General features: G+C 31.3%; 3 protein-coding genes across 4 annotated transcripts; 2 read left to right on the top strand and 1 right to left on the bottom strand.

Annotated features, from left to right (window-relative positions):
* The first annotated feature begins 418 nt into the window (after positions 1 to 418).
* On the top strand, positions 419 to 1690 carry LOC136970237 (calponin homology domain-containing protein DDB_G0272472-like). The gene has a single exon (XM_067264662.1). It carries the CDS (start codon positions 419 to 421, stop codon positions 1688 to 1690), a length of 1272 nt encoding a protein of 423 aa, XP_067120763.1.
* A 4251-nt stretch (positions 1691 to 5941) lies between these two features.
* On the top strand, positions 5942 to 9726 carry LOC136970274 (complement receptor type 2-like). Of its 2 annotated transcripts, none has more exons than XM_067264696.1 (10): positions 5942 to 6041; positions 6167 to 6316; positions 6752 to 6920; positions 7530 to 7619; positions 7988 to 8107; positions 8599 to 8781; positions 8858 to 9046; positions 9115 to 9138; positions 9201 to 9283; positions 9471 to 9726. In XM_067264696.1, the coding sequence occupies exons 2-9, from the start codon at positions 6281 to 6283 to the stop codon at positions 9278 to 9280; spliced, it is 891 nt and encodes a 296-aa protein (XP_067120797.1). In that variant the 5' UTR covers positions 5942 to 6041; positions 6167 to 6280; the 3' UTR covers positions 9281 to 9283; positions 9471 to 9726. The 2 variants fall into 2 exon arrangements, with proteins under 2 accessions (XP_067120797.1, XP_067120796.1); XM_067264695.1 differs by having other exon boundaries at positions 5948 to 6041; positions 6771 to 6920.
* Positions 9727 to 23119: 13393 nt separating this feature from the next.
* Positions 23120 to 24735, bottom strand: LOC136970273 (hepatic sodium/bile acid cotransporter-like). Its single transcript, XM_067264694.1, has 6 exons — positions 24492 to 24735; positions 24201 to 24406; positions 23923 to 24127; positions 23582 to 23842; positions 23357 to 23510; positions 23120 to 23288 (listed from the first exon to the last, which is right to left on the bottom strand). Exons 1-6 carry the CDS (start codon positions 24720 to 24722, stop codon positions 23272 to 23274), a joined length of 1074 nt encoding a protein of 357 aa, XP_067120795.1. The 5' UTR covers positions 24723 to 24735; the 3' UTR covers positions 23120 to 23271.
* Between the last annotated feature and the right edge of the window lie 2214 nt (positions 24736 to 26949).

Below are 26949 nucleotides of genomic sequence, written 5' to 3'. Positions count from 1 at the left end.
CGATGATATTTACAGTTTTAATTTATTTTACACTTGCTGCTTCCATTCTAAAGATATTATTTTGTTGTATTTGAAACTGTAATGTAACCACAGTCCAAACACCGAAGTCACCTTGAGAATGAATATTGGAAATCAAAACTATCTCTTTTGTCTCTTTCCGTTATTATCAAAGTGTAGTTTCTATGGTTGATGTGATTCCTGTGTCGTGTAGCTCCGAATGCTGTGATCGGTGTTGTGCCTTCGTCTTGTGTAAACTTTAGTGTGTTTACTAACTCAACTGGAGGAAGAGGAGGATTGGTGTTTCCTGTTCCTTCACTGTGTCCTCGCTGGATTGTGATCTGAGTGTTCCTGGGTTCTTCTGGTTGTCAATGTAATCTTTGGCCTACGGCGTTCTAGCAATCCCTGAAAAAGCAGGAAGATGAATTTTGATGAAAAGAGGTTGGCCGTTCTTCCGGGAAAGAAGTCATTCAGAGTATTACGTAAAAATCTTAACTTGAGTGATTTGGTTAAAGCCATCCGCGAAGTGATCAAAGAGGCTGAAATTGCTCAGATTTGTCGTCTACCTGGAGGGACAGAAGTGACGATGAAGAATCCGGAAGATAAATGGACCGTATTAGAAAAAGGCTTGAAAATAGATAATAGATTTTTATTACTAGAAAGCTGTGACGATAAATGTAAGAGAATAGTATTAAATAAAGTGCCAGGTGAGATGGAAAAAGAAGATGTGTACAGGTTAGTTGAAGAATATGGAATCGTAAAAACGTACTTTGAAGAGACATATAAAGAGTTTCCTATGATACTTACCGGAAGAAGAATATTATTGATTGAAACGAGTAAGAAAATTCCAAACCTGATAAAAGTTAAGGATAGAATAATTGAAGTAAATTATCCAGGCATGGTTAGGCAGTGTGTAGAATGTTTTAAAGAGGGCCATATAAGAAGTAAGTGTCCAGAAATAAGATGTTTAATTTGTAACTTAGTAGGACATAGAAAGAAAGATTGTAGACAAGCAGGAAGTGGGACAGGAGAAAAGGAAATAAATGAAGGAAATATGAATATAGAGAATACAGAAACAGAAGGAAGTGATAAAACAGTAGAATGGGAGGTGGAGGTAAAGTCGGTAGGAAGTAGTGAAAATAATTTAATAATAGATACTTCAGTAGAAGAGATAAAGGTAGAGACAGTAGAGGAGAGCAAAGATTATATGAAAGAAAAAAAGAAGTTAGGAGAGAAAATTGGAAGAAAAGAAAAAAAATTTGAAGAAGTAAAAAACAATACGGATAAAGCAGTGAAAAGAATAGGGAGTGAAGTAAAAAATGATGGAAAAAGACAAAAAGTGAGTGAAAAATTGGAGACGAGGAAAAGACAGAAGGAGAAAGAGGAAAATGAAAAGGCAAAGAAAAGTAGGAGTGTAGGAAGAGAAGATTGGAGGAAATGTCATCTACTATCTACGTATGTAATTAGTTATGGTGGATGTACGTTAAGGAGATCCTTAGAACAATTGAGAAAAGAAGGATGGCAGGAAGAAGAATTGAAACTCTTTTCTGCGAGTGTAAAAACTGCAGATCTAGTTGAGAAAAAAAAGTTGAAAGCAGAGATATTTAGGAGATTAATTAGAAGAGAACATGATAAGAACTCTTTTGGTGCTAAGGTGATATCCAAATATGAGGAATTTAAAATGATATCTTAAAACTTTTTTAGTACTTACCTATTGATATTTACTGGTGTTTGTTGGTTGTTTTATGAAATGTTAAGTGTGATTATTAGTTTTGGTTTACAATATTTTATTATTATTTCACTATTTTTCTTACCTCTACAGTAATTTGGATTTTTTGTACTTTTAGTAAGCGATTGTTTTTATTTTGGCAATTTTAATGCATTTCATTATAAAATTGTAAATTGGATGTTAGCTCTGATATTTACTGTTTTACTTATTTTCTGCTTTGCGTGGTGTGTTATTACACAGTTTGCGTATGTTCTGATGGTGACCGTTTACTGTAGAAGAAATTGTTGCTGATGAAATTTTTGCATGAGTTTTTATGTTACTATGTTATATTTGTTACTATATTTATTTAATATTTCAGTTTTTTAGTTAAGATTTCTGTATTTAATGCTTTTACTTACATAGATTTATAGCTTGTGGTTTTTATAATTTCTGTATTTATTCTTTTTCGTAATAAGAAAATGTGTTTAGAATGCTGGTACAATGTATATTTGATTATTTGGTTTTGTATTATTATTTACTTACTTTTTAGCAGTTTTGTCGTGAGGCTACTTTCTGTAAAATTTACAATTTTGGCATTAGTTATTGTCAGGTATTTTAATATTTTATACTTTAAATTCTTCTTGCCTGTCGCGATGTTAACTGAATTTTAGTTAATAAAACTTTTGTGTCAATATCTGTATCAGTCACCTGGAGTTTTCTGGTATTTTGTAAGTACAATAGTATCGTACTTCGAATTTAATTCATTCTAGGAGACAATTCGAACTTCGAATCAATTTGTGCCATTAGAAGCAATGAAAAGCCAATTAATTCATTCTTACACGTTAAACAAAACTCATTTCGATAAACTTAAAACAGCAAATATACATAATTTAAGGTAAAAGAAACATAATTAAATGTCCTAATAATAAATTAAAACACGAAAACAATAAATAAAATTCGTAAATATTGCATAATAAACTGAAAATTTCATTCGCAATTGCATTGTGATCACATACCGTTGACTTTTACCTCGATCGTCGATATTATTATACAACTTTCCTCATAGATTTACAAGAAGAGGGCAAGACGTTCGTGTCTCCGATTCGAACGAAACTTGGTAAACATGTATCCGTAAACACAGACAGCTTCTTGTTCAGACAATAGGGCCCACTTCTTAAGCATTTTCAAAAAAAGATCCTGTAAAAATTGAGTGTTTAGCTATTAAGTCCTTGTAATGGCGTTAGTCAGGTGGATAAGGTGCTAGGTACTGGAGTTACGTGATGTAGGTTCGAACCTTTGTAATTTTGATTTTACTTTTCCGGTTGTTATATATAGGGGAAATACGTACAAAATGACATAGTCAACATAATTCGAAATCGGCGGTCTCAAGCGCGCAACTGACCACGACACCACGTTATCCAAGCGGCTTTTATTAACCTGTCAAAACGTGAACGCACTCCTCTCATTCGCCCGGGTGTCATGGCCGACGACAAGCATTGATACGTTACGAGTTTTTTTCCTTGCAACAAGTTTTTGTATAGATGGTAAGATTTTCACTATTTTATCTATTTGTATAGCATTTATTTCAACCCTCAAGAATTTGTTGTTGCACTTAAATAACTTTTTTCATTAAAAATATCATCTTATAAAAAAACAAAATTATAAAATAAATACAACGTTATATGGACAAAACGACATACATAGGCAACAGATATAATGACATAGGTATGTCATTATGTCCGTTTACCACTGTTGTTTGTTTGTTAATGCCGTTGGTACGTTTGTCCCGCAGATGATGATATTCCGAGGAAGAATATGAAAAATGAACTAGTCGACGAAGCTCCACCTGGCACTTTAGGTGTAGCTCAACAATCAGGGTGGATGACAATAGATATATCTGAAATGGATGAAGCATTTTCAAAGTTTTGTTAAATCATCTATTGACGATAAAGTAATTTTGATTGTCGATGGACATGCAAGTCATAAAGGGTTTGAAAGTTTAGAATATGCGAAAAAAAGATATTATTGTTATTTGTCTATCCCCACATTGCACTCATCGTATGCAGCCTCTTGATGTTTTATTTTTTGCGCAATTGAAGACTTACTTTAACCAAGAAATATCCAAGTGGCTGAAAGCACATCATGGACGTGTTGTTACATAATTTCAGATAGCCGGCCTGTTCAACGAAGCATATGCCAAGGCAGCTACAGTGCGAAATGGTTCTCATGGATTTAAAAGCACTGGTATTTGGCGTCTAAATCCTGATATGTTTCCCGATTATATGTACGAGCCTGCGGAGACTACAAACATACCGCTGCTGGAAGACACCCCGAATGAGCAACGTCATCAGCAAACAAGTCCTGGTCCAGTTTCCATAGCTGGGCCATCTACACAGCAGCAAAATGAATCATTTTTGCTTCCTGTATCTAGCATTCTTCAGGTTGCTGCAACTACACAACCTCAATATCAGCTACAGAGATCCCGTGCCGTCACACCTAACGACAATAATACAGCTGAAATAATAGCACCTACCGAACAACAAGCCGATAATTCATCTCAGGTTCCATCAGCAAACACTGAACAAGAACTTTTTTTTTAACTCATTGAATTCAATATCATTAATCTGATGCCACTAAAGAACATCCATCGTCCTCTACTCTTTCTATGTCTATTGAGATTTCTCCAGTCCCAAAAGGACGTTTTATAAGTGGTCAAGAAAAACGTAAGCCAAAGACTCGACAAACCTGTTTAGCTTTAACTTCTACTCCTAATATGAAGGCAATTAAATCAAAAATGAGCTCCGCCACAGAAAAGGAGACGAAACGTTACTAAAACGTTACTTGAAGAAGACAGTGAAGAAGAAAATTTTCCTGAAAACTCTCAAGATGATGATGACTGTCCTTGCATATGTTGCAATAATCTTTTTTTCCGATCTAAGCCTGGAGAAGACTAGTTACGGTGCTTAAATTGTTTGCGTTGGGCTCACGCTTCTTGCGCTGACGTTTCTAAAAGAACCAACCGTTTCATTTGTGAACTTTGTCAGTAATTTTATAGTTTTTACGTGTATGTCATTTTGTCCTTACGTAATATGCCATTTTGTCCATAGCATATGGACAAAATGAATTTTGGCTGATCTCAATTAAACTAACAATATTTTTTTCTATTATTTTTATATTATAAATGTTTATTATATTTCATAGGCAAGAACCAAAGATGATTGGTGTAGAATATGACAGTGCTGTGATTTACCAATAAAGAGTTATGAACCTAAAATAAAACCGTATGTCATTTTGTACGTATTTCCCCTACATAACAATGGAAAGTATTGGAATCGTGTCAAATTTGACCCTCCGAGTTTTTTGCAAATCTCCACGTTTTGAAACTGACTGAATAAAAAAAAAGTCAAAAAATGGCAAAAAAAAATCCGTGTGTGTGTATTGGCATCTATTTCGCTTAATATCTCAGGATGGGGAAAAGATTAAGAAAGGAAGTTTGGCATGGTGACTTGCATATCAGGAGCATTGGTACGATTAAATTTTGGTGGTCAAAGATCGTGGGATGGGAAGATAAAGGAGGTCTTGTGTATCTCCAGTAGGGTCAGACTTAATGACGATTTTACTCGTTATTAACGTTTATACTTTTTTTTTTTTTTATATATAAAAACTCATCGTACCCTCAAAATTAAGCTTTTTGCCATTTTATAATAATTAAAAATTTAAAAATATTTAATAATAAAATATCATATCAGACGGCGCTTCACACGCAGTTTAAAATACTGCCAAGAAACTTAACAACTCGTCGCTGGATTTTCTAGTGGTTATATATATCAATTACGTCATCTGATTCGTAAATCCGATTACGTCTTTTAGTCGGTTCCTGTATATATCCAATTATTGGCACCGCATCCTTTTAAGGAGAGTACTAGAACCTCTCTGTTTATACACATAATAATGTATAAAACAATTTTTTATTTACGTAACATTTATTTATCTACTGTATATAGTAGCATATACACCGTAAAATTAAAAAATCGAAATTAACATTACGATTGAACATGATAAAATTTAAGCATTTATATAACATTTGTTAGAATGTAAATTACAGGATATAGTATCATGTGATTTGACGGAAGAAGGAAAAAGTCGAGGTTTTTCCGTCGGAAAATATGAGTATATCAGAATAAACGTTATAGAATTTCGCTCTGGTTCTAACAATTATATCGTATATGTACGCGTATTATTCCTTTACGAATGTGCCAAAGAATTATCAATCAATTAATGATATTTACAGGATTAAGCTTAGTTTTTGTCAGTAAAGAAGTGCGGAATCACTCAAGTAAATAATTAATTTAAAACTTTAATATATTTACATCTAAATATGTGTAAAATTGTTTTTAGAGAAGCAATTTTGTTTGTAAAATGCCAGACATACGAATTTTCTCTTAATATTTTTAATTATAGAATGTATACCGATCACAATCAAAAATGGATTTTTTAATGATAACATGCACCAATACGAATGTAACAAGGATTATTATTATTATATGTTTGGAAATGAAACATTAGAATGTCAAGATGATGGAAGTTGGAAAGGAGAAATACCCTATTGTGGTGAGTTAATATTTTGTTAATTCCATAGTAAATAACTGATATTATCATAATGTTTTTATATAGAATATGTAGGACTAATAGCGTAAAACAGAATTATGTATAATAAACATTTTCATTAAATATATTCAAGTATGGTATTTCCGATGGAAGGAAATTTCATTAAATAATGTGTTAAGTCGATCGATTAAAACGTTTCCTCTAATTAATCAACATTTGAAAACTTAACAGTAAATGCGTGCCACAGATATAATATACGAAAAAGGAAATACGTGTATTTTTTGAGAATTTAAACCGACATCTTCCTTTATATTTAGCTAACGTAGAAATGTGCAGTACAACTGAACTATGCAAGAAAAATGTCACGTAACAATACTTTTACATTCAATTTTAATAAAATGAAATCATACATATATTTTGTATTTTTTCCTATAATAGATAATTTACTTTGATTCAGCTAGGACAATCCCTACGGAGATTTGGAAAGACGGTAATGACAAAAAAGTAATACTTAGTTACAGTCAATGTGTAGAATTCGGTGATAACACGTCTTGGGAGATAAAAGTAAATAATCAATCTTTCTCAGCTATTAGAATATTGTTTAAAGGTAAATTTTTAAAATTATTACTACAGTAGACTCCGCTCATCGAAATCACTGATTTTATTATCAATCGCTTAATATTATCAAAATTAGCATGTTTCAAAACATAAATTAAAACCTCTCCTTATTGTCATTGCAATTTGGTTATTATTATCATTATCTTTGGGTATATAAAGCTATTTTTCGTTGTATAAGAGCCAACATGTGCAAGATAACACGTAATTGTTACTAGTCTTATCACTGCTTTAAACATTAAAGATTAATCGCAAAAAAAATCGTTAATTTTTTGCAATAGTTTAAACATTAGCTGTTGTTGAAGTTGGTAGCAGACAAACAATACATATGAATTAATTCATAATAATTATAATTATTAAATCTTCGATATAAGAATATATATTAAAACAATTATGAATTATAAAAGGATATATTAAAACAATTATTAATTGTTTTAATATAATCTTTTAATATTAAAATCAACTAAACCAGAATTTTTACTAATTGTAGCCTTATTTACTTCGCTTAACGTTATCAGTTTAGGGAAGTTCGAATGTGATTAAAATAAGCGGAGTCTACTATATACAAATAATTAATTTATTGATAATTTTAATCTTTTAGCGAACAGAGATGACATTGGATGTCCTGTCGTGAATTTAAGTGTTAATAGCTATGTATACAAAGAACAATATAAAACTAGTTGTCGACAAAGTAAGTCAATAAATCTTTTATCATTTTTCGCATATAAATTATTTGTTTATCTATTTCCTAAGGACGCAAAATTAAATGTATTACATTAAATTAAACAGGATCCTTGAAGAGAAAAACCATGACCATTTTTGTGTTGTTGTGCTCTTATTTTAATATTTGTTTAATTATTTCTAGTATTTAAAAAAATTAATATGGAGATACTTAAAGAATTAATAGTAATACTTTTTGTTTAGTAAGTTAAAATCCCTTAAACTTTTTATGAATTTTAGTTCATCTATTGATATATTTTATATTTATATTCTTGTTTTATAAAGAATTATACTGATGCCATTATATAAAAATATTAAACCCAATTTTCATTATTTCAGATACTGTACAATTTACATATGAATTTAAAAACGTTATGAATAAGGACATTAAATTTACTCTAAAAAGGAAATTTTCACGTTACTTTGAAGTATGTGGAATTTCCGTTTATTCAAAATCAGGCAAGTACCTTTTTCACGTTTAGAATCACTCAGAATTTTTTTTTATTTTGATGTTTATATCAAATTAAAATTAATTTTTTTGTTCCTTCATTACTCGTAAAACACTATTTCCACAGTAAACAAGAAACATATTAAGATAAGTCGGACTAGGGGAAGAGGCGGATTGAGCTTCAGTGGGCGTCAGTTTATTTCATTGAATTTTTACACAGTTCATGTATTTTATTATATTTATTTCAGAATTTCTTGTATGTTTCCTTTCTACATAAAATGATAAATATTTTGTTGAACGCCCGAAAAGAAAAAGGGGTTATAGAAACTTGGACAAACTGGGACAAGAGGGGAAGGGGAGTAAATATTTCAAAAAAAAAAAAAAATGGACGTAATTTATGGACTACCCCTTATGTAAAACAGCCCGCATAATTTGATTTAGCTCAAAACACTTTTTCATAAGAAATATTTAATGAAAATTGACAATTTATTTCCGTCAACAGAAGAAAAATGTCCCATTCAATCATTATATCCATCAAATGGGTATATTTCTGCGATAAATATCAGTTCGTTAAAATACGGGGATTATGTGTCCTTTAATTGCAATGAGGGATTTCAACTGAATGGGTATCGATATCTTTATTGTGGAGTGACGGATATATCGAATGAAATACCTCAATGTCAACGTAAGTAAACTATTCAGGCAGCTTTTGTGTGAAATTTTATTTTATTTTTAATTACTTTCATTAAATTTTTATGAAGGGATCCAATGCAAAAGTTCTCCAATGAAAGTATTAAATGGTCTGTGGGAAAATTGGAATGGAACAAAAAGTTATTTTTATCAAGACGAACTTCGTCTTATTTGTGATCCTGGTTATAAATTAAATGCCACTGGAAGTATTAAATGCCTTAAGAACGGAGAATGGTCCCATACTCATGCAGCTTGTATAGGTACGTAAATAGTTTATTTTTTAAAATAACGAAATAGTTGCAGTTAAAATAATTTATATTTCTTACAGAGAAGAAATTTCCAAAGTATTTAGGTAAGTAAATAATAATGAAATTAAATTTTAAATGTTTGATTAAATATAATATTTATTTTTAGTAATTATAATTTTGATGGCTGTTATAATTGGGCTAATTACATTGTTGATTGGATTTTTCACCATATTTAAACACAGGTAAAAAGTTACTGTAATATATATCAATTCATTATGTATTTAATAATTTAATTAGAGTTGAATTTAGATATTTGTAATTATTATATATGCTGACATAGTATATTGTACATAGAATATTTAAAAAAAATTGAAACTACATATCAAAATAATTTCATAATTATTCATAACAAAAATTATAAAATTGTTTTAGAAAGAAGAGCTTATCGGATTCAAAAACTGAAACCATAGCTTATGCCAAGGAATTCGAAGAATCAATGGAGGAAACTGTACCAGAAAATGAATACTGTGAAGTGAATTATCAGGAGTTAAATTTTCACGATAAATACAGACCTCAGCTTCCTACAAGAACGAAGAAATCTAAAAAATTTCCTTTAATTTTATAAATTAAAATTCATTTGTTTCGACATTAAAAAGTATTATTTAGAGCAACCTTTGCTGGGCACAAGGGAACTTTGTAGCTTCCGGTGGACAGTATACATTTTTCTTATGGAATTGCAACCTTTAGCATGGAATGTGTCAGTAAATACTAACACTAGAGACTAAAATAATATATGGTAATGAACGTTACAATAAAACACTAAAATATTTATAAATAATAAGAGTCTTTAAGGTACTCATAATATATGCTCACATATAATGTGATATTGAAACATTTCTATAGTCAGTAGCGCGTTATCTTATCGGCAAAAAAAGCAATTGCCAAGAGCTCTCACTAATAGGGAGCGTACAGTACATTAATATTTTATAAGAAAATATTTTCCCCAAAATTCTCCCGAAGAAAAATGTCTGAAGTTAATACTTGTGATTTGTGTATTAGGTGATTGATGCCATTAAATTTTGACCGTTAAAGGTCGAAGGAGTGGAGAGATAGAGGGATGGTAAAATGTCTTATCTGGGGTGAAGTCAGACTTAACGAATATTTTACAAGTTATTAGCATTTACAATTTTTTTAAAATAAAACTTATCTCTGCCCACAAAATTAAACTTTTTGCCATTTTATAATAATTAATAATATAAAAAGTTTTTAATAAAATATCATAACAGATGGCGCCACCACAATTTTAAATTTTGCCGGAGAAAGTTATGCAATTCATTGCTGGAATTTTTTTATTGCATTTAATAAATAAATATAATAATGAATAACTGTAATTTACATTGTTTATAACAATTAAAACACACACACAGATATTTAAAACGTTGTAAAATTAAATTACTTAAAATATGATTTAAACAGAAGTATATAATTTATTACATATATCAATTCTATCATTGAACTCACTTAAAATACTATTTGCTGTTGTTTCTGTTATATTCGCGTTAGAATCGTGGAGAATATTTATCGTTTCATATAAGGATCCATCATCATCATCGTTGATATTTGTTGAAGATGATAATGAATTCATCACTCGTTCAGGAAATGGAAGCGAAGGTAAATCTTCATCTATTTGATTTATTTCTTTAACAGAGTGGACTGTTTTCTTCCTAAATTAAATTAATCCAAAACTATTAATATTATTTTTTAAAATTTTATGATCATTTATAATTTTTAGGGGATTTAATAATGTATGTATTACAAAAACGTCTAACCTGTTTTTAGATAGGATAAACAATGCAACTAATACCATAAAAACCACGGGTGTAACAACGATTCCTATTGTAATAACTAGAAAAGATATTCAATTTAATCTGACATATTTAAAGTTTAATTCTATTATTACTCACCCAAATGCTTCGGTATGCTCTGATGTGGTTTCTTTTCTGTACAAAATCGCAATTATTTTAACATTAAAACTTCATAAATGACGAAAAGATACAATTACATACCTAAACAAACTGCAGAAGTATGAGACCAATTTCCATCCTTCAGGCATTTATTAACTATTCTGTAAAGTAATGTATAACCCTTATTGCAAACAAGATAAATTTCATCTTCAAAATAATAATTTTGACTTTTGTTCCAATTTTTCCACATTCCGTTTACTACTTTGATCGGAGTGTTCTTGCATTGAATTCCTTTGTTAAAATTCAAATTAAGAAAAATAAAATATTGAATAAAGATTTTCCTTAGAGAATGACACAAATAATTTGTTAACTTACGTTGACATTGAGGGATTTGTGCCGATATATCTGTCACCCCGCAGTAAAAGTGCTGATTCCTATTCGGCAGAAATCCTTCTCTACAATTAAATGATCCATATTCTCCATAATTTAACGCAGTAACATTTCTCGGTATAATAAATCCATTTGTTATATTAATTGAGGAAATGAGGCACCTTTCTTCTGTCAATAAAGCAGTAAAACCTATACAATTTTCTTCGAAATTTTCGATAGTTTAATTATGACGAATCAAACTTTCGCATGATAACTTGTGTATAAGGGGCACTGATGCTATTAAATTTTGGTGGTTAAAGGTCAAAAAAGTGGGGTGTCATATGTTATATACCGAGAGAGGTCGGACTTAATAAAGATGTTAATCGCTATTAGTGTTTACAATTTTTTTATAAAACTCATCACTCTCCTGAAAATTAACTCTTTTGTCATTTTATAATAATTAAAAATAAAAATAAATGTACGAGGGCTATTTTTTTAAATAAGGTCCGTTTGTGAATAAAAGTGAGAATAATGCGCAATCACGGCAGTATGCATATGCTTCTGCTCCGAGCAAGCTTGGCGCGCGTTTTGACGCCATTTGCAGCCATATCGTCTGTCTGTATGCTGAGCTGTAAAAGTTTAAAATGTTTAAGAAAATTGAGTCTCCCGCCGACTGTGAGATACGATCTGTTATTCGATTCTTGAATGCAAGAAACTTGGCAGCAGCGGAAATTCACTGTCAGATTTGTGAAGTTTACGGTGATAATGCTATGAGTGACAGTAAAGTTCGAAAATGGGTAAGAATGTTCAAGGATGGGCGAGTTAATGTGCATGATGAGCCACGCCCTGGTCGACCTTCTCTGATTTCTGAAGATTTGGTTCGTGATGTGGATAACAAAATTCGAGAGGACCGACGATTCACGATTTCAACGTTATCAATTGAATTTCCACAGATTTCAAGATCAGTTTTGTATACCATTGTTTCGGAGAAACTGAATTATCGAAAATTGTTTTCTCGGTGCGTTCCAAGACTGCTTTCTGACGATCACAAAACAAAAAGATTAAACAGTGCTTTATCGTTTTGACTCGATACGATCATCCACACAGTCCAGACCTTGCACCCAGTGATTTTCACTTGTTTCGATACTTAAAGGAGTTCCTTGGTGGTCAACATTTCAACGACGAAGGAGAAGTGAAAACTGCAGTCGTGGATTGGGCTTCTTGACAGGCGGCAGATTTCTTTGAAGTCGGAATTCAAAAAATTGTTGAGCGGTATGACAAATGTTTAAACAAAATGGAAATTATGTAGAAAAGTAGATAAAAGTATGTAGAATATAGAAAAAAATATATTTTAACGATATTTACAGTATTTTTCTTCTTATTAAAAAACGGACCTTATTTAAAAAATAGCCCTCGTATAACAACATTTCATAACAGTGGCGCCAGACATAATTTTATTTATTATACTGAGTTTAAAATATACCGTAAAAATGATTTTTTAATAGCCGGAAAAGTTACACAACTCGTTGCTGGATTTTGTAACATTATTTGTGAAAAAAATATATATACAGTATTAAGAAATTTTTATAAAAACAATAGCATTAAAACAACAGATTGTGGGAGGGGGAAATCACTCAACATTGGGCCTGTAAAGCCCTTTTGGCCATTATTGACCGGAAGTATAATGGCAAGAACTATCTATGCAGTAAATAGCCCACAAGAAAATCCATTGGGACAGTCGCAGCGACAAACCGGGACTAGTAGCCGCCACACAACATATTAACAGAATCTTGAGTTGCAGTTCCTCGGTTCAAGTTCCGGAGACCGCCTGATTAGTCGCTGGAGTTTTTACAGATTAGATATTAAAGACATAATCTTTAGATGTCCTGTCTATCAAACTTTATTACTTATTGTTGTAACTAAAGAGAGACAAGGCATATAAAATGCTATGTAAGAGTAAAGATTCCTCAGTATTCCAAAAAATCCGTGTGTAGTTGGATTTAATGGATATTAATGTGTTATTGTGAGCATGCAGGTTATATTATTTTTTTGCATGATAGTAGATCTATAATAGGTCTAGGAAGAGGGGAATAAATAATAAATAAATAAATCTATATGTAGGCTGGTAGATGAATCTACCGACCTATATATACATTTATCAGAAATAAGCAATACGATAGGCAATAAATCAATAATGAATCTGTGATAGATTTATCGTAAATTAATGGATAATATATCTGTAATAAATTATGATAAATCTGAATAGGCTTATTTTAAGTCTGTAAAATTCTATAACAGACAATAGGCAGTAGTTAATGGACAATTAATTTAAAGAAAATTTTATAAAATATTTATAATAGAGCTATAAAACATACAATACATCTTTGATAGACTTTTAATAGATAATAAGCAAATAGCCATAGGTAACATGCAAAAAACAATAGACACTATACAATGGGCATTTGGCAATAGTTAAAAATTCTATAATAGATTTGTAATGGATTTATAATAAATCGCTAATAGATCTATAATAACTAATATGAAATAGTCGACAGGCAAAGAGCAACAGGCAATAGATCTTTAATATCTATCTGTCTGTAATATGTCTGTAATAATCTGTATTTGTAATAGATATATTACACATTGCATATTATAAATCTGTAATGAATTTATAACAGATCTATCATGGATCTGTTATATATTGATTACAGATTCATTTTAGATGCGATATTACCTGCTTAATACGATGCTTATATCACTGAATATACAGTAAAAGTGATGTAATATTACAAGAATTTTCATTATATTATATTATGTTGTTGCTATTCGGCTTGCGGTTTTCAAAAAAAATTTCAATTAAAAAATTTTAAAATAACAAAACAAAATTAAAAATAATAATAATAATAATAATAATTTTTATGTTGAAAAGACCCTTACCTGATTTCGAATAAATAAATATTCCACAAATTGCGTAACGTTTCTCCGAATTTTTCACAATAAACGTGATATTTCCTTTCATTATATCCATAAACTTGTATACAACAACTAACTGATCTGAAATAATTCAAGAATTTTAAATAATGTTACATGAATATTATTGTTAATTGTCTACTTGAACTTTACTTATTAATAGGACTTTATAGTCCTATTAATAAATAAAGTCCAAGTAGACAATTAACAATAATATTAGAATTTAAGGACAGTAAGGCTTTTACAATTAATGTTACATGAAAATTCAGGTAAATGTCATCCGTTGGGTGGGGATATTTTGAAAGCGATAAACAGCATTAAGATGAGGCGAGGTAGGAGCCAGAAAATCCTAAAACATTTTCGTCCACCCTTCCTCTCATCCTGAAATAATTAATTCCAGTCTACCTACATTGATAATTATTATGAGTTTTGTTAAATATGAATTGATTGTTGACAAGTAAGGGCATGTATACTAAAAATCTGCACAAACTTCAAAGTTGCTTAAAATCACGAGGATGAAGGGAAACCTGAGCTCTTGTTGCTTAAAATACATTATTTGTTTTAAAGTAAGGTTTTTTGAGCAAAGGAAAGTTATTAACGTTCAGACGACATATTTAGGTTCACGATCGACTGCAAATCGAATTTTAGTCTTAAATTGTTCCATTAACCTCTGGAAGTAGCCAGCTTTGAAAGTTACGGCTTTGATTCTGCTCTTCAACTTCGTTGATTTAATCTTCTAATCATTTTCATGAAATTTTGCTTTAGTTGGTTTTCTCAATCGGTTTCAAATGCGGAACGTTTGGAACGTTGACTTCATGGGAGATATATCGAATTTAGTAATGGTCTGACATGGCAACTGTATCGTGAGCATAATGAACTGTAGTCATGTCTGGCCAGAAGACATTCATGGTCAGAGTATTGTTTCTTTAAGAAGAATACTAGACTCTTCTGAATTAATTCCTTGTCATACATTTTGGTGAAGGAATGCCGTGGCGGGGCAATGAAGGCCTTTTTGGACTGATTACCAGCCAAATCAAAAGCTTTGGAGAAAACTTTGGAATGTCGTTGAATTTCACTTTGGGATCTACATCTAGACCTACTTTAGTGGAATAGTGATTATTACCGACACATTCACTTCCGTCAAAAAATGAAATAGGACATGTAGTCCCCAACCACATCGAGATTGTTTGACGTCTTTGAAACTCCATCACGCAGCTTCACCAGAAGAGTTTTTTGAGTATCATGTTGCTTCGTCGTGTATTTTGGTGTAGACTTTGTTTCTTAAGAATCACTTCACATTTCTTCAAGATTCGAAGAACACGTTCAAGCGAAATTTTGAACCTTCTTTCCAATTTTCTAAGCGTTTGTGAAATTTTTTCCAAGGCCTCTTTCTTTCAATCATTTTCCTTCTCTTTCGGTTGCTTCCCGTTCTTTCTTCAGTTACCTCTTGCTCTACCCTTGAAATGAGGCTGTAGATTTTACACCAAGGAAATTTCATTGCAGAAAAACTGTTCAACTGTATAAGATATTATATTTGCGCGATTTTCAGTATAAAATCCACCAATTACGCATGTGCAATTATTGGGAATTAGTTTCGGGGGAAATTTCTGAAATGAAATAACATGACTTTCGGTTTGCATCGGAAGTTCTTATATAGTTAAGTTTTTCATATATAACTTCGGATTTCATCTATCTAATTCTGTTCTCGAGATTTCCCCAACACAAAAACCTCCCTGCAAAATTTCAGAAATTTTCGACAAAAAGCATAGGACATATAACAGGCATGTGCAAATGCGGCTCCGAGAGCTGCATGCAGCTCTTGCTGAAAGTGTTAATTTCTGTTTTTTATTATTATTTTTACAATTTTATTTTTATAACTTTGTGAAAATATGTTTATTAAAAAAATTCAATATTTATTTTATATTATATTTATATTATATAATAAAATCGTGCGCCTTACCATACTATCTGCCACGACAGTATAGAACTGCGGCTCCCATGCATTTTGCAAAACCTACATTTTGGCTCCCACTGAACTCTTGCTTGCCCACCCCTGACATATAAGCTTCAAATTTGTGAGGGGAAAAAATCGTGCTCATATAAACATTAACGTTCATATATACAAAATAATCTCCCATTTTTTTTTGCATTTCTCGACATTTCAAGGACCGCCCAGTTCAAAAATGTGTCTTGGGGATCATCTTTTGAACGATATCCATTTTTCCCTCTATTATTTAACAGTCAGGAAAGTAAAATACTGTATAAAAAGTTACTTACTATCAATACAATCTGTTATATTTTCTTTGTACGTCTTGTTATTTATAGATAAATTATCAATCGGACTAATACAATCTTGCTCATCGAGTTCGTTATCTGGAAAATATAATTAACATTAATTACTAATTAAGTATTAAAATTGGATTACCGGTGAATTTACCTTCAAATACTAATTTAATAACGGAGAATGATTTATCGAATATTATTATCTTCCAAGGTTCATTACTACGGCATTCCTTACATTTGTTTTCATAGAAAATATTCGTTTCAGTGGTTGTATTCTTCCATGCTTGTATTGGAATTGGCTGAGCTGAAATTGAGAAAGTGAAGGTTTGTTAATTTGGGTCCGAAAGTGCGGAATGTCCAGTGATTTCGCACCCTCTAAAATGGCCAATAATCCGGAATTGTCTGATAGTATTTCGCGAATCGAAATTTGCTTGGTCACGTGGTGCTGTAAAGATTCGTAATTGGAAATCATGGCTGAGATTAGAGACTTGACATTTAATAACATTACAATTCACGTTACCGACCATATTTTCCTTCTGTTATATGGGGTTTAACAGCTGAGAAGTAAAATCAGAGAGAGACTCTAATAAAGGCAATTTTAATAATTATAACTTATCATATATAAAAATTACTTACTTATGTATATAGTAAAAGATGATTTTAATCGTTACGACTGTTCGTCAACTTTAATGCATGTGGACCATTGTTATCTTATATAGCCATTTTAGGTCGATTCATCCATAATATATTCATCGTTTATTCATTAATAAATTAAATGTATTTCATTATTATTAATTATATCGTACGAAAATAATAATATAGAAGCTTAGCCCTAACTCACCACAATAGGGTATTTCTCCTTTCCAAGCTCCATCCTCTTGGCACTCTAATTTTTCATTTCCAAACAAGTAATCATTGTCATTGATGCATTTATATTTATGGTTGTTTACTTCAACGTTCTTGATGTTAATTGCTGTACATCCTGTACTCAAATGTATTTATTTATATTATTTATTACAGGTAAATTTTTATAATAATGTGCAATATTCAAACGTTTAAACGTTATTTTAGTATCAAGTCGCATACAATCGCCATTAGCTAAGTTATTTATATTCTGTATACCTACATGGATTTGTTACTTACCTGAATTATCATTCCGGATTTGATTACAAGTAAACACTATATATAGACCTGTAAATGTTACTTGATAAAGAATTCCATTCTTCATTCCAATTACTCTTTACATGTAATACGTAATTTCAATACACCAAAGTATATATATAGTCTATTAACTATAAACTATTATAAAGACGATAAAATTGAATTGATAGTTAACGCATTTTTATACATCCGGAGGAATTTGAGAAAAAATAATGATTTCATTATTTCTTCCGGCAAATCATATTGCAATGTATCCTGTACTAAATATAATGATAAATATTCATTACACGCATTTTAGTTTAGTAATATGTTTTAATTTGATCAATTAATTTTCTATTAAATATATCATAAATTAAAATTATATAATAAAAAATGTTACATGAATTTAATACCAAGTTGGAACAGAAATTTTTGTGGATAGATTTAAACGGGATTAACCCATTAAAAACATTTCTGAGGCAGTCCTTGCCACTAGTCGTATCCATTAAGGACGAAGCCAACTTAAATTTAAATTTAATTTTAACAAAAACAGTTAAAATTAATTGTTGTAGACACTAATAGGATACAGAGATGTCCACAAAATTTTCTATAATCGAAATGAGAATGCGCCAATTTTGCGAGAATTAAAATTAATATCAGGATATTTTAGAATAATAAATGCAATTTTATTTGTTATTGTACTTAAATTTCTTTTTCTGTTTCTAAAACTGAATTCCCATAAACTAGAAACTTCCGCAAAACAACGTGATGTTCTCTCGCTGCACCATCTTCCTATTATCCTCTTTTGTTTCCAAGAAGAAAACAGGAAAAATTCTAATTGAATGCAGAATATAAAAGGTTCCTATCATTAAGATCATCGAAATAAAACCCTGGTCCAAAATCCAGACAGTTATCAGTCTTAAAACGATAATTTGCTAATAATTGTTCTTTGTAGTTGATGAGCAATCTTTTATTCGTCTGTCTTTTATATTATAGAATTCTATCACACAAAACAAATGCTGAAAATTAAAGATGAATTTTTTATGCTTGTATTATTGTCATAGAGTATATAAACAAATGCATATTTTGTAAAGTGCTTCTAATTTCTTGTAAAAGTCACTCCCACTACAAGTTGCCCAATATTAGTATATTACATATGAATTAAAATTACACAATGCAGCATTATCTCGGTAATCCGTACGTTCGCTAGTTCTACATATTCAGTAATCTGACACTAGTCGATTCTCGGAAAGTATTGCTGCCAATTTCCACAAATTCAAACTCCAGTTGTTATTAAATTTGAATATCTCACTAAACGTAGCGTAATATCGATTCCCAGCTTGATTAATATAATAATCGAAGTCTGTTTGCGAGTTGTTTGTTGTCTTTCTTTTTCCACAGATGGCGCTACATCTTAACACATTGTATCAAAGTCTATAAACATAAGGTCAAAGACACGATACCGTAATGCATCGCGGCAGTCGTCATGTTGGGGCTCTTTTGGTCTGTACGATGTTTCTAGAGCGAAACTGATTGTTTGTTTCTTTTGATATCAATCGGATTTCTTGTTATATATATATATATATATATATATATATATATGTTATGGACAAAGTGATTAATACGAGCATTATGAATAATGACCAACAAAATCGGGCATTATAATAAATTTCAGTTATTTATCAAATTGACCGGTCATTATGAATACAGCTATCATCTAGTCGGGCAAAGTGATAATAATACAATCTTACGTATTGTACTTTCAAAAAAAGTGCACGAAAATTTCAAACTTTCTATTCTTTTCCGACTTTTAAGAGGACTCAATAATTAAAAATTCTAAAACATTTATAAAAATGAAATAGAATTCTCTCAACGGGTCAAGAAAATCAAACAAGTATATAGAGAGAAAAAAATTTTTTAATTATATGATGTTTATCCCTAAATGCATCTCGCCAATTCTCTTTGGCCTCTTCAGTAGGGCTTACATAAGTACAAAAGGATGATCATTCAAAGAGTGTACAATCATAAAGGTCAGTTACCGTCTCTTATTGGTTGTTTACAGTCCCTATAGAGAGGTTTCAAGGTCGCATGTCACGTGATAAAACACACGTTTGCTCCGCCCATTCGCCATTTTTGTGGTAGTTTTCGCTCGCTTAGCTTGCACGTGGTTGTTGTTCGACGTCTTTTTTTAGTTTAAACGTACAAAAATACTGCAGTTCTATTATCATGGATTAAGTTAAAAAAGACTTTTTTCTTGCGGGCTATTCTAGCAGTCTAACAGGACGAGATGCAGCTCTATACGAAGAGAAAATTTCGTTATGTCAAGGCGATCCATACGAAGCCAGTTTATCAGACTAAGTCGTAGATCAAGAGTTGTGGCCGAAAGTAGAATTTGGTGACATTATAAACTATTTGGTTTTGACAACAAATTTCTACACCCTGTCACAAATGAAAGCTTATAAATCTTTAGAGGCCCATAACTATTTAACAAGTGGCTGGGTTTCTCCTGATATAAAAGTAAAAGTAATGAATAACAGCGAAATAATATTGCTTGGAAAGATATGTTTTCTTTTGTTTGTACGTAAAACTCGTGTTTTTACGTATTTCTTAACTAAGAATTTATGTCTGAAAGTAAAAAAGTCTAATTAAAAACAGCTGTGGCAATTTTTTTAATTCAAATTGTTCCTTTATTTTCTAGTTGAAATTAGCATATAATAAGCCTACTTGCTTTTAGTTTTAACGTGTAACGTTTATAAGTTTGCAGTAGCTAAAGCTTGAAATTACATTAGTTATTCATTTATAAATGCACTATACCGAAATAAATTAATATAAGCAAATCAGTAAACTCTTTTAGGTTTTAAAATATAACTTAGTGTTTATTAATGTAAATATTGAAATGAAATGTTTCTGACAAACTCTTGTATTGATATTCACTTTATTCGTATTGAAATTTTTCCGGTTAATTCTCGAGAGCCATGCAGTTTGCCTTCGTTGTGAAAGCTTCTCAGTTTGGGATCCTTGATGACAAATAATGCCGGGAATTTTAAAAAATAATGTTCCTTTGTTCTTGAGTGAACTAGCATCACACCCAATTACACAACAAATCACCATAGTGATATACGCGACGAAAAAAAACAACACAAAAACTCCAGTTAAAGCGCACGTGAACACACACAAAACGTAAACAAGTCACAAAGAGTCACAAAGATGGCGCTGGACAATTGCGCATGCTCATGACGTCACTCGTGATGTCGACATGAAACCTCTCTATACCCGATTAGATTTACCCAGCATTCCGCTGGCAACACACCATTATTCAAATTAACAGCGTTATTTTGTCTGACGATTGTAAAGTGTTTTTTAAATTTTTTTTACACATTTTTTTTTCTTTATATACTATTTTAACGTTATTAAGATCGATATTACATTATGAGTGTTACAATGCAAAAAATACCGGTGAGGTGTTAACCTCGAGTTTTATTGCAGCCAGATGTTCGGATAGTCGAACTTTTAGCTTTCGTTTTGTTTCTCCCACGTAGAAACTTGGATTTTTACAGGAGCATTGCAGTTTATACACCACTCCTTCTTCCAACGGATCTTTTTTAATGCTGTCTATTTTCATCAGTTCTGACAACCTATTTTTTTGGGTAGGGGCCAATTTTATTAAGTTCTTATAAAAAATTTTTTGATATTTTTTATATATTCCTCTGATATATGGAAATGATATGTACTTTTTACTTCCTGTTTCTTTTTAACTTGAAATCTGTTCAATATAAAATCATCGTGCCACTTTTTTAACAATTTACCTGGGTATCCGTTCAATACATACTTTTTGTTTACTGATTCAATTTCTTTTATTCTTACGTTTTTTTTTTTTTTAACTCTTTCCGCCCAGTGGGCACTAAGAGGGCCTCTTATAGCAAGCCCATTATGGGTTCGGCCAGGCCCACAATGGGGCGGCCGGGTGGTGAGGGACGGGGACCGACATATCCGGACGGACCACCCCCCGAAAAATTCCTGGGGATTTTTCGACCCGTCCGGATTCGATCCCGGGTCCCCCAGGGCGGCAGGCTGCTAACCTTGACCGCTCGGCCATCCGGCCGCTTTTATTCTTACGTTAAATTTTTGTTTTTTCGTTCTAGAATAGATTTTTCTTATTTCCATAATATGTATATTCTGTCTTCGGCTTATCGGGCGATATGATTTAAAATTTATAACTTTTTTGGCGTTACATGGTTTTTCATGTTTTCTTTATTCTAGGTGGTTATTAAAGCGTTTAATTGTTATATCCAAATAATTTATTTGTTTATCTTTTTCAATCTCATAGGTGAATTTGATATCTGAATTAAGGCTATTTGCTTGTTCCAGTATTTGGTCGGGTGATGTTATTTTACTGTCATATATAAGTATTATATCATCCATGTACTGTACCTTGCCAGAAATTTTCCTATAATTTTTGATATGGCTATGTCCATGTTTATGTCCACGTGTATCATAAAGATCCCTGCCAATTTCGGGCCAATGACGGAACGCATAGAGATACCATCTTTTTGGCGGTAATATTTTTCGTTTACTGTGAAAAAAGTCGAAAAAGAATAGAAAATTTGAAATTTTCGTGCACTTTTTTTTTTTTTTTTTTTTAAAGTGCAATACGTAAGATTGTGAAAAGTTCTGACTCCATTGGTTCTTCTTAAACTCCTGAAAATAATACGTTGAGGAATGATCATCCGACATACACTAGCCAATCAGCACTCGCATCTGAGTTGCACGTGTGTATTGCGTTTAGTACCGAATTTGGCGGCGGTCGCGACTGTTTGTTCTCTCGACGGATTCCTCCCGGAGGAGAGCCTTCGGCAGGCCGCCGATTGTTAACGTCACTAGTTATTTATTCACGGTAGTTCTTGAACACACGTATCAATATCTGGTATGTATCAATAGCGAGTTGAGGCCGAAGTTTTAAACGCGAAAATATGTATGTCGGACGTTCAGCGCCGCTTTCCTGCAAGCCTAGAAGTTTGACAATGGTGTTTGCAAAGTCAGTGGAATCATGATGTATGTCGCTAGTGTATGTCGGATGATCATTCCTCAACGTATTATTATCACTTTGCCCGACTAGATGATAGCAGTATTCGTAATGACCGGTCAATTTGATAAATTACTGAAATTTATTACAATGCCGGATTTTGTTGGTCATTATTCATAATGCCCGTATTAATCAATTTGTCCATAACATCTATAAGTTAATGCTACTTTTGCTAACAAAAATAATACTTAAAACTGCTTTTTATTAAGTAAAACATATTCTAAAGTATTCTATCAAATTTTTCCTTGATATCGAATATTGGATTTTTTTTTTTTTTTCAATATTTGCTTGGCTTCTGTTTTGTATAACGATAACTTGATTTCGTTGAAAATACGTTTCTTTTCGTTTCAATTTTTTCCTTTGCACTTGATAGAACTCGTGTTCCTTATGTTGAATAAAACAATTCTTCATGGATAGATGCGAATGTACTATAATGAAGAATTTTCTACAAAAAAGAAAATCGGTTAATAAATTCAGGAAAATATTTCCATATAATGCACTTAAGTTATTTACCTGCATGTTTAACATTTTTATTTATATTTTGTCCCGAAATTTCTGGCTTTTTGCGAAATTTTATTAAAATTTTATATATTACGCACATAAGAATGCCTATAATGGCTTGAAATACTAAATAGAAACATGGTGCCAGGATAAGTTTAATCTGTTCCTGAAATTTTTCTCTTCGTTATATTAAAACAAGCAAATTATTCAATATTTAAATTGAAAAAAAATGTATACCTGAACAGGGAAAGATAAAGTAATGATGGTGATCGCAGCTGGCACGTTTTGAATTCCAGTTTCAATAGCTATTGTAGTGCAAACTGATCGAGATCTTCGAGAAACGAAACCCAGTAAATATCCAATGATAATACCAGTTGCAGGCGTAAGAGTTGTAGTTAAAATTAATTTTAAAGTTATTTCATGAATAATTTTTCCGACAGGAACCATTTCTAGTATGAATACGATGAGGAAGAGTAAAGATCCTAGCACACTACCCCACTGTAAAAGGATAAATAAAATATTAATGCATATCTTACTAATAACTACTATATAAGAATATAATTAATAATTAAATTTACTTTAGTGATATAAGCTGATATATTTGGAAATTTCCATCTTACGATCATACCAACAAATATGGGAGAAGTTATTGTTACTAACGATATTATCATATTGACAAAAGGTATAATTATCCGACCTGCAGTTATTTCTCTCGAATATATCCAAACGTTAAGTGGCATCAGGCCTAATCCTAAAGTAGTAGATATCGCAGTTATGGTGACACTAAAATATAATTAATGCGTTTTTAATTCGATATTAAGGAATACGTAAGGGGAATGATCAATGAAGGTCACACCTTAAAGACACGTCTCCGTCTAAATAATAATTGAAAATATTCGACAATATACCACCAGGAGAACAAGATACAATAATTAATCCCGTGGATATTTCTGAATCCAATCGAAAAATATGTTTATACATGAAAGCTAATAATGGCATAAGAACGTAATGGCAAAATACTCCAATGATGACCCCCCATGGTCTTCGTAAATGTTTCCAGATCTATAAATATAAGTTAAATGCTTATTAAAAATTAATTAATTTTGCATAAATTAAATAAAAATTATTCACAAATAAGCTTGATTACCTGATTCCAAGATATATCTGTACCCATTGCCATCATTATTATTAGTACCATAATGATCATCAAGTTATCTGTAGCGGACTTTAGAGCTTCAGAAACATTATCGTTGAAATCAATACAAGTTGTACAGTTCGATGAAGAATTGTTCTCAGCGATGTAGAAAGAAACATTAACATTATTAGTGTTATTAAATGAAGAAATATTCTCCAACAAATCTGCGGTCATGTTTGTCATGTTTGCCACAATTACTTTTGTTCTTGTTATGACTTTTTATTCTAATTTTTATTAATTTTAATTTATTTAGCACATGTTAAATTTTCGTTATTTCTGAAAAGAAAATTTTCAAATCAGTAGATAATTTCATTTAATATATATTAAGAATGGAAAGATTTTAACTTTGCATTTTTTTTTCTATTAACACGGATAAATTTAATATTTACAAATACACCGAACTGTTAATTCTGATATACATCGTAATCCTTATTTGTAAAATTCCTTAATTCTTTTGTGAAATGCCAATAAATATTGGTCTACACAAGAAAATTACGTCTGTCCACCAGTGGTCAAATGGTCCTGTTCCCTGAACAGTGGCTTAATGATGATTTTACTCGTTATTAGCATTAGCAATTTTTTTATAAAACTTGTCTCTACCCTCAAAATTAGGCTTTTTGCCATTTTATAAATAATTAATAATATAAATTTTTAAAATAAAATCTCGTAACAGATGGCGCTACATAATTTTAACTTGCCGGGAAAGTTACGCAAATTCTTACTGGATTTTTATAGCAAATAGATGTCAGGTTTAAGGAAAATAAATGCAAGTTTATGTTGTTTATATTACTAACTTTTATATAAAAATTTTATCTTTTTAAAAATTTTGAATTAAAAACACGTAACTTTCGGTTCAGTCCGAATGTTTATATACAGTTATTCGGGGACTCCGGCTTCTATGGTTTCCGTATCTGGTCTTGTCTTTCACCTATCTAACTCCGTTCTTGAGATTAAGGAAAGACTGACGGACAGACGGACGACAGTGGAAATTTATAAATCTCTAATTTTTTCAAATTGCAGCCTAATGAACAAGATATAATATTTAACAAAAATAAAAGTAAAAATTAGAAATAAAATAAAATAAAAAGAACAAAGCTGATTGAGGGGGCATAGTATAAATCAGACATTTTTGTCCTAATTTCTTTTCAATGATTTATTTCCAGGTTGAATGTAATGCTATGAATGTGAAGTGGAAAAGAAAAAAAAAAAACAGAATTGTACAAATGCAAAAGTAAAGACCATTTCTGTACACCAGGGATGCAAAATTGTTATTTTCAAATGAAAAAGTCACTGACTGACTGTATATACAAGAATCACAGTGGCCGATTTTCGGAGGTCAATTTATCCGTCCCGCAAACAGCTATAGTAAGTCAGAATATTTCGTTAGAATCATACTTGTTTTCTTAGGTAGTGTGCAAAATTTCAGCTCTGTAAAGAGCTGATAAAATATAAGCAATCAAACAGTGCAAAAATTTCCAAAAAAGCTGTATTTTTATTCTTCTTTTCTTTATACAGACACTCCTAAAGTAAAACTACTGGGTGTATAAAAGGTAAAATTTTAAACTTAAGCTTCTCTCGTTATCAGTGAGGTGCTGGCGAAACTTCTGTGTCGATAGGTCAAAGATCGCGGGGTTCCCAACACAGCTATTTTATATTTATGGCTTAATTTTACGCTTGTAAGGATAAAATTGCATGGAAAAGAATAACATTCATTCAAAGTTTTAACCAGAATAACAGTACCTCAAACTTTTAATTTGCATAAGTTTTGCAAAAATTTTTATAATGATTTTACTAACAGTACGCGTATCGAGTGATTTCAGACGATGACGTACTGAACTGTACAGTACTAGGGATTGCAATTGCTGGATCCCTCATCCAGCAATTCAGCTAAATCCAGCGCATTCTTCGGCCTGCTGGATCCAGCGCATTCTTCGGCCTACTGGATCCAGCGCTGCAGATCCGCAAATACTCAGTTAACTTTCTAAATAATTGCGAAAAAGTCTATGTCGTCGCGTTGCCGCTTTGCTAACTACTAGACTGCTACTAATTACTTACTCACTACTTTACTAACACTAATAATTAAATTACTCATAAATAAACTATACCTTAATCAATCCAGCAAAATTTAATAAAATAATAACGTATTCAATCGCTTTTAACGATCTTCCTCAGTTACAAAAAAATACACTAACTATAGAACATAAAATGTGTTTCGAATAAATATAAAAAGAATAGTGCTTAATTACATCCCAATTTTTTTAAACAAGATACATAGATGTACTGCCAGGTCTGATAATTTTCGTATTGTATACCGACGTAATCCCACTGTTTTCAAACTTTTAAGAAACGATAAAAAGAAAGAGGATCGGAATTCAACAACGGGTATATATTCGGTGCCTTTACACAACCA

The sequence above is a fragment of the Centruroides vittatus genome, unplaced genomic scaffold (genome assembly GCF_030686945.1).
Source record: "Centruroides vittatus isolate TY-2023 unplaced genomic scaffold, ASM3068694v2 contig_19, whole genome shotgun sequence".
NCBI lineage: Eukaryota > Metazoa > Arthropoda > Arachnida > Scorpiones > Buthidae > Centruroides > Centruroides vittatus.
The sequence above is the reverse complement of the archived record's forward strand: the minus strand, read 5'-3'. Positions and strand labels throughout refer to the sequence as shown.

What these genes read in the sequence shown, in the direction of transcription:
- LOC136970237 (XM_067264662.1), top strand. Translation starts at nt 419, where the DNA reads ATGAATTTTGATGAAAAGAGGTTGGCCGTTCTTCCGGGAAAGAAGTCA.
- LOC136970274 (XM_067264695.1), top strand. Translation starts at nt 5,957, where the DNA reads ATGTGCCAAAGAATTATCAATCAATTAATGATATTTACAGGATTAAGC. An exon ending in TTCCGTTTATTCAAAATCAG is followed by an intron (nt 8,108 to 8,598) that starts GCAAGTACCTTT and finishes TTCCGTCAACAG; the next exon opens with AAGAAAAATGTCCCATTCAA. An exon ending in GAAATTTCCAAAGTATTTAG is followed by an intron (nt 9,139 to 9,200) that starts GTAAGTAAATAA and finishes ATTTATTTTTAG; the next exon opens with TAATTATAATTTTGATGGCT.
- LOC136970273 (XM_067264694.1), bottom strand. Translation starts at nt 24,722, where the DNA reads ATGACAAACATGACCGCAGATTTGTTGGAGAATATTTCTTCATTTAAT. An exon ending in GACGGAGACGTGTCTTTAAG is followed by an intron (nt 24,128 to 24,200) that starts GTGTGACCTTCA and finishes ATTATATTTTAG; the next exon opens with TGTCACCATAACTGCGATAT. An exon ending in CTTTATCTTTCCCTGTTCAG is followed by an intron (nt 23,511 to 23,581) that starts GTATACATTTTT and finishes GAAAAATTTCAG; the next exon opens with GAACAGATTAAACTTATCCT.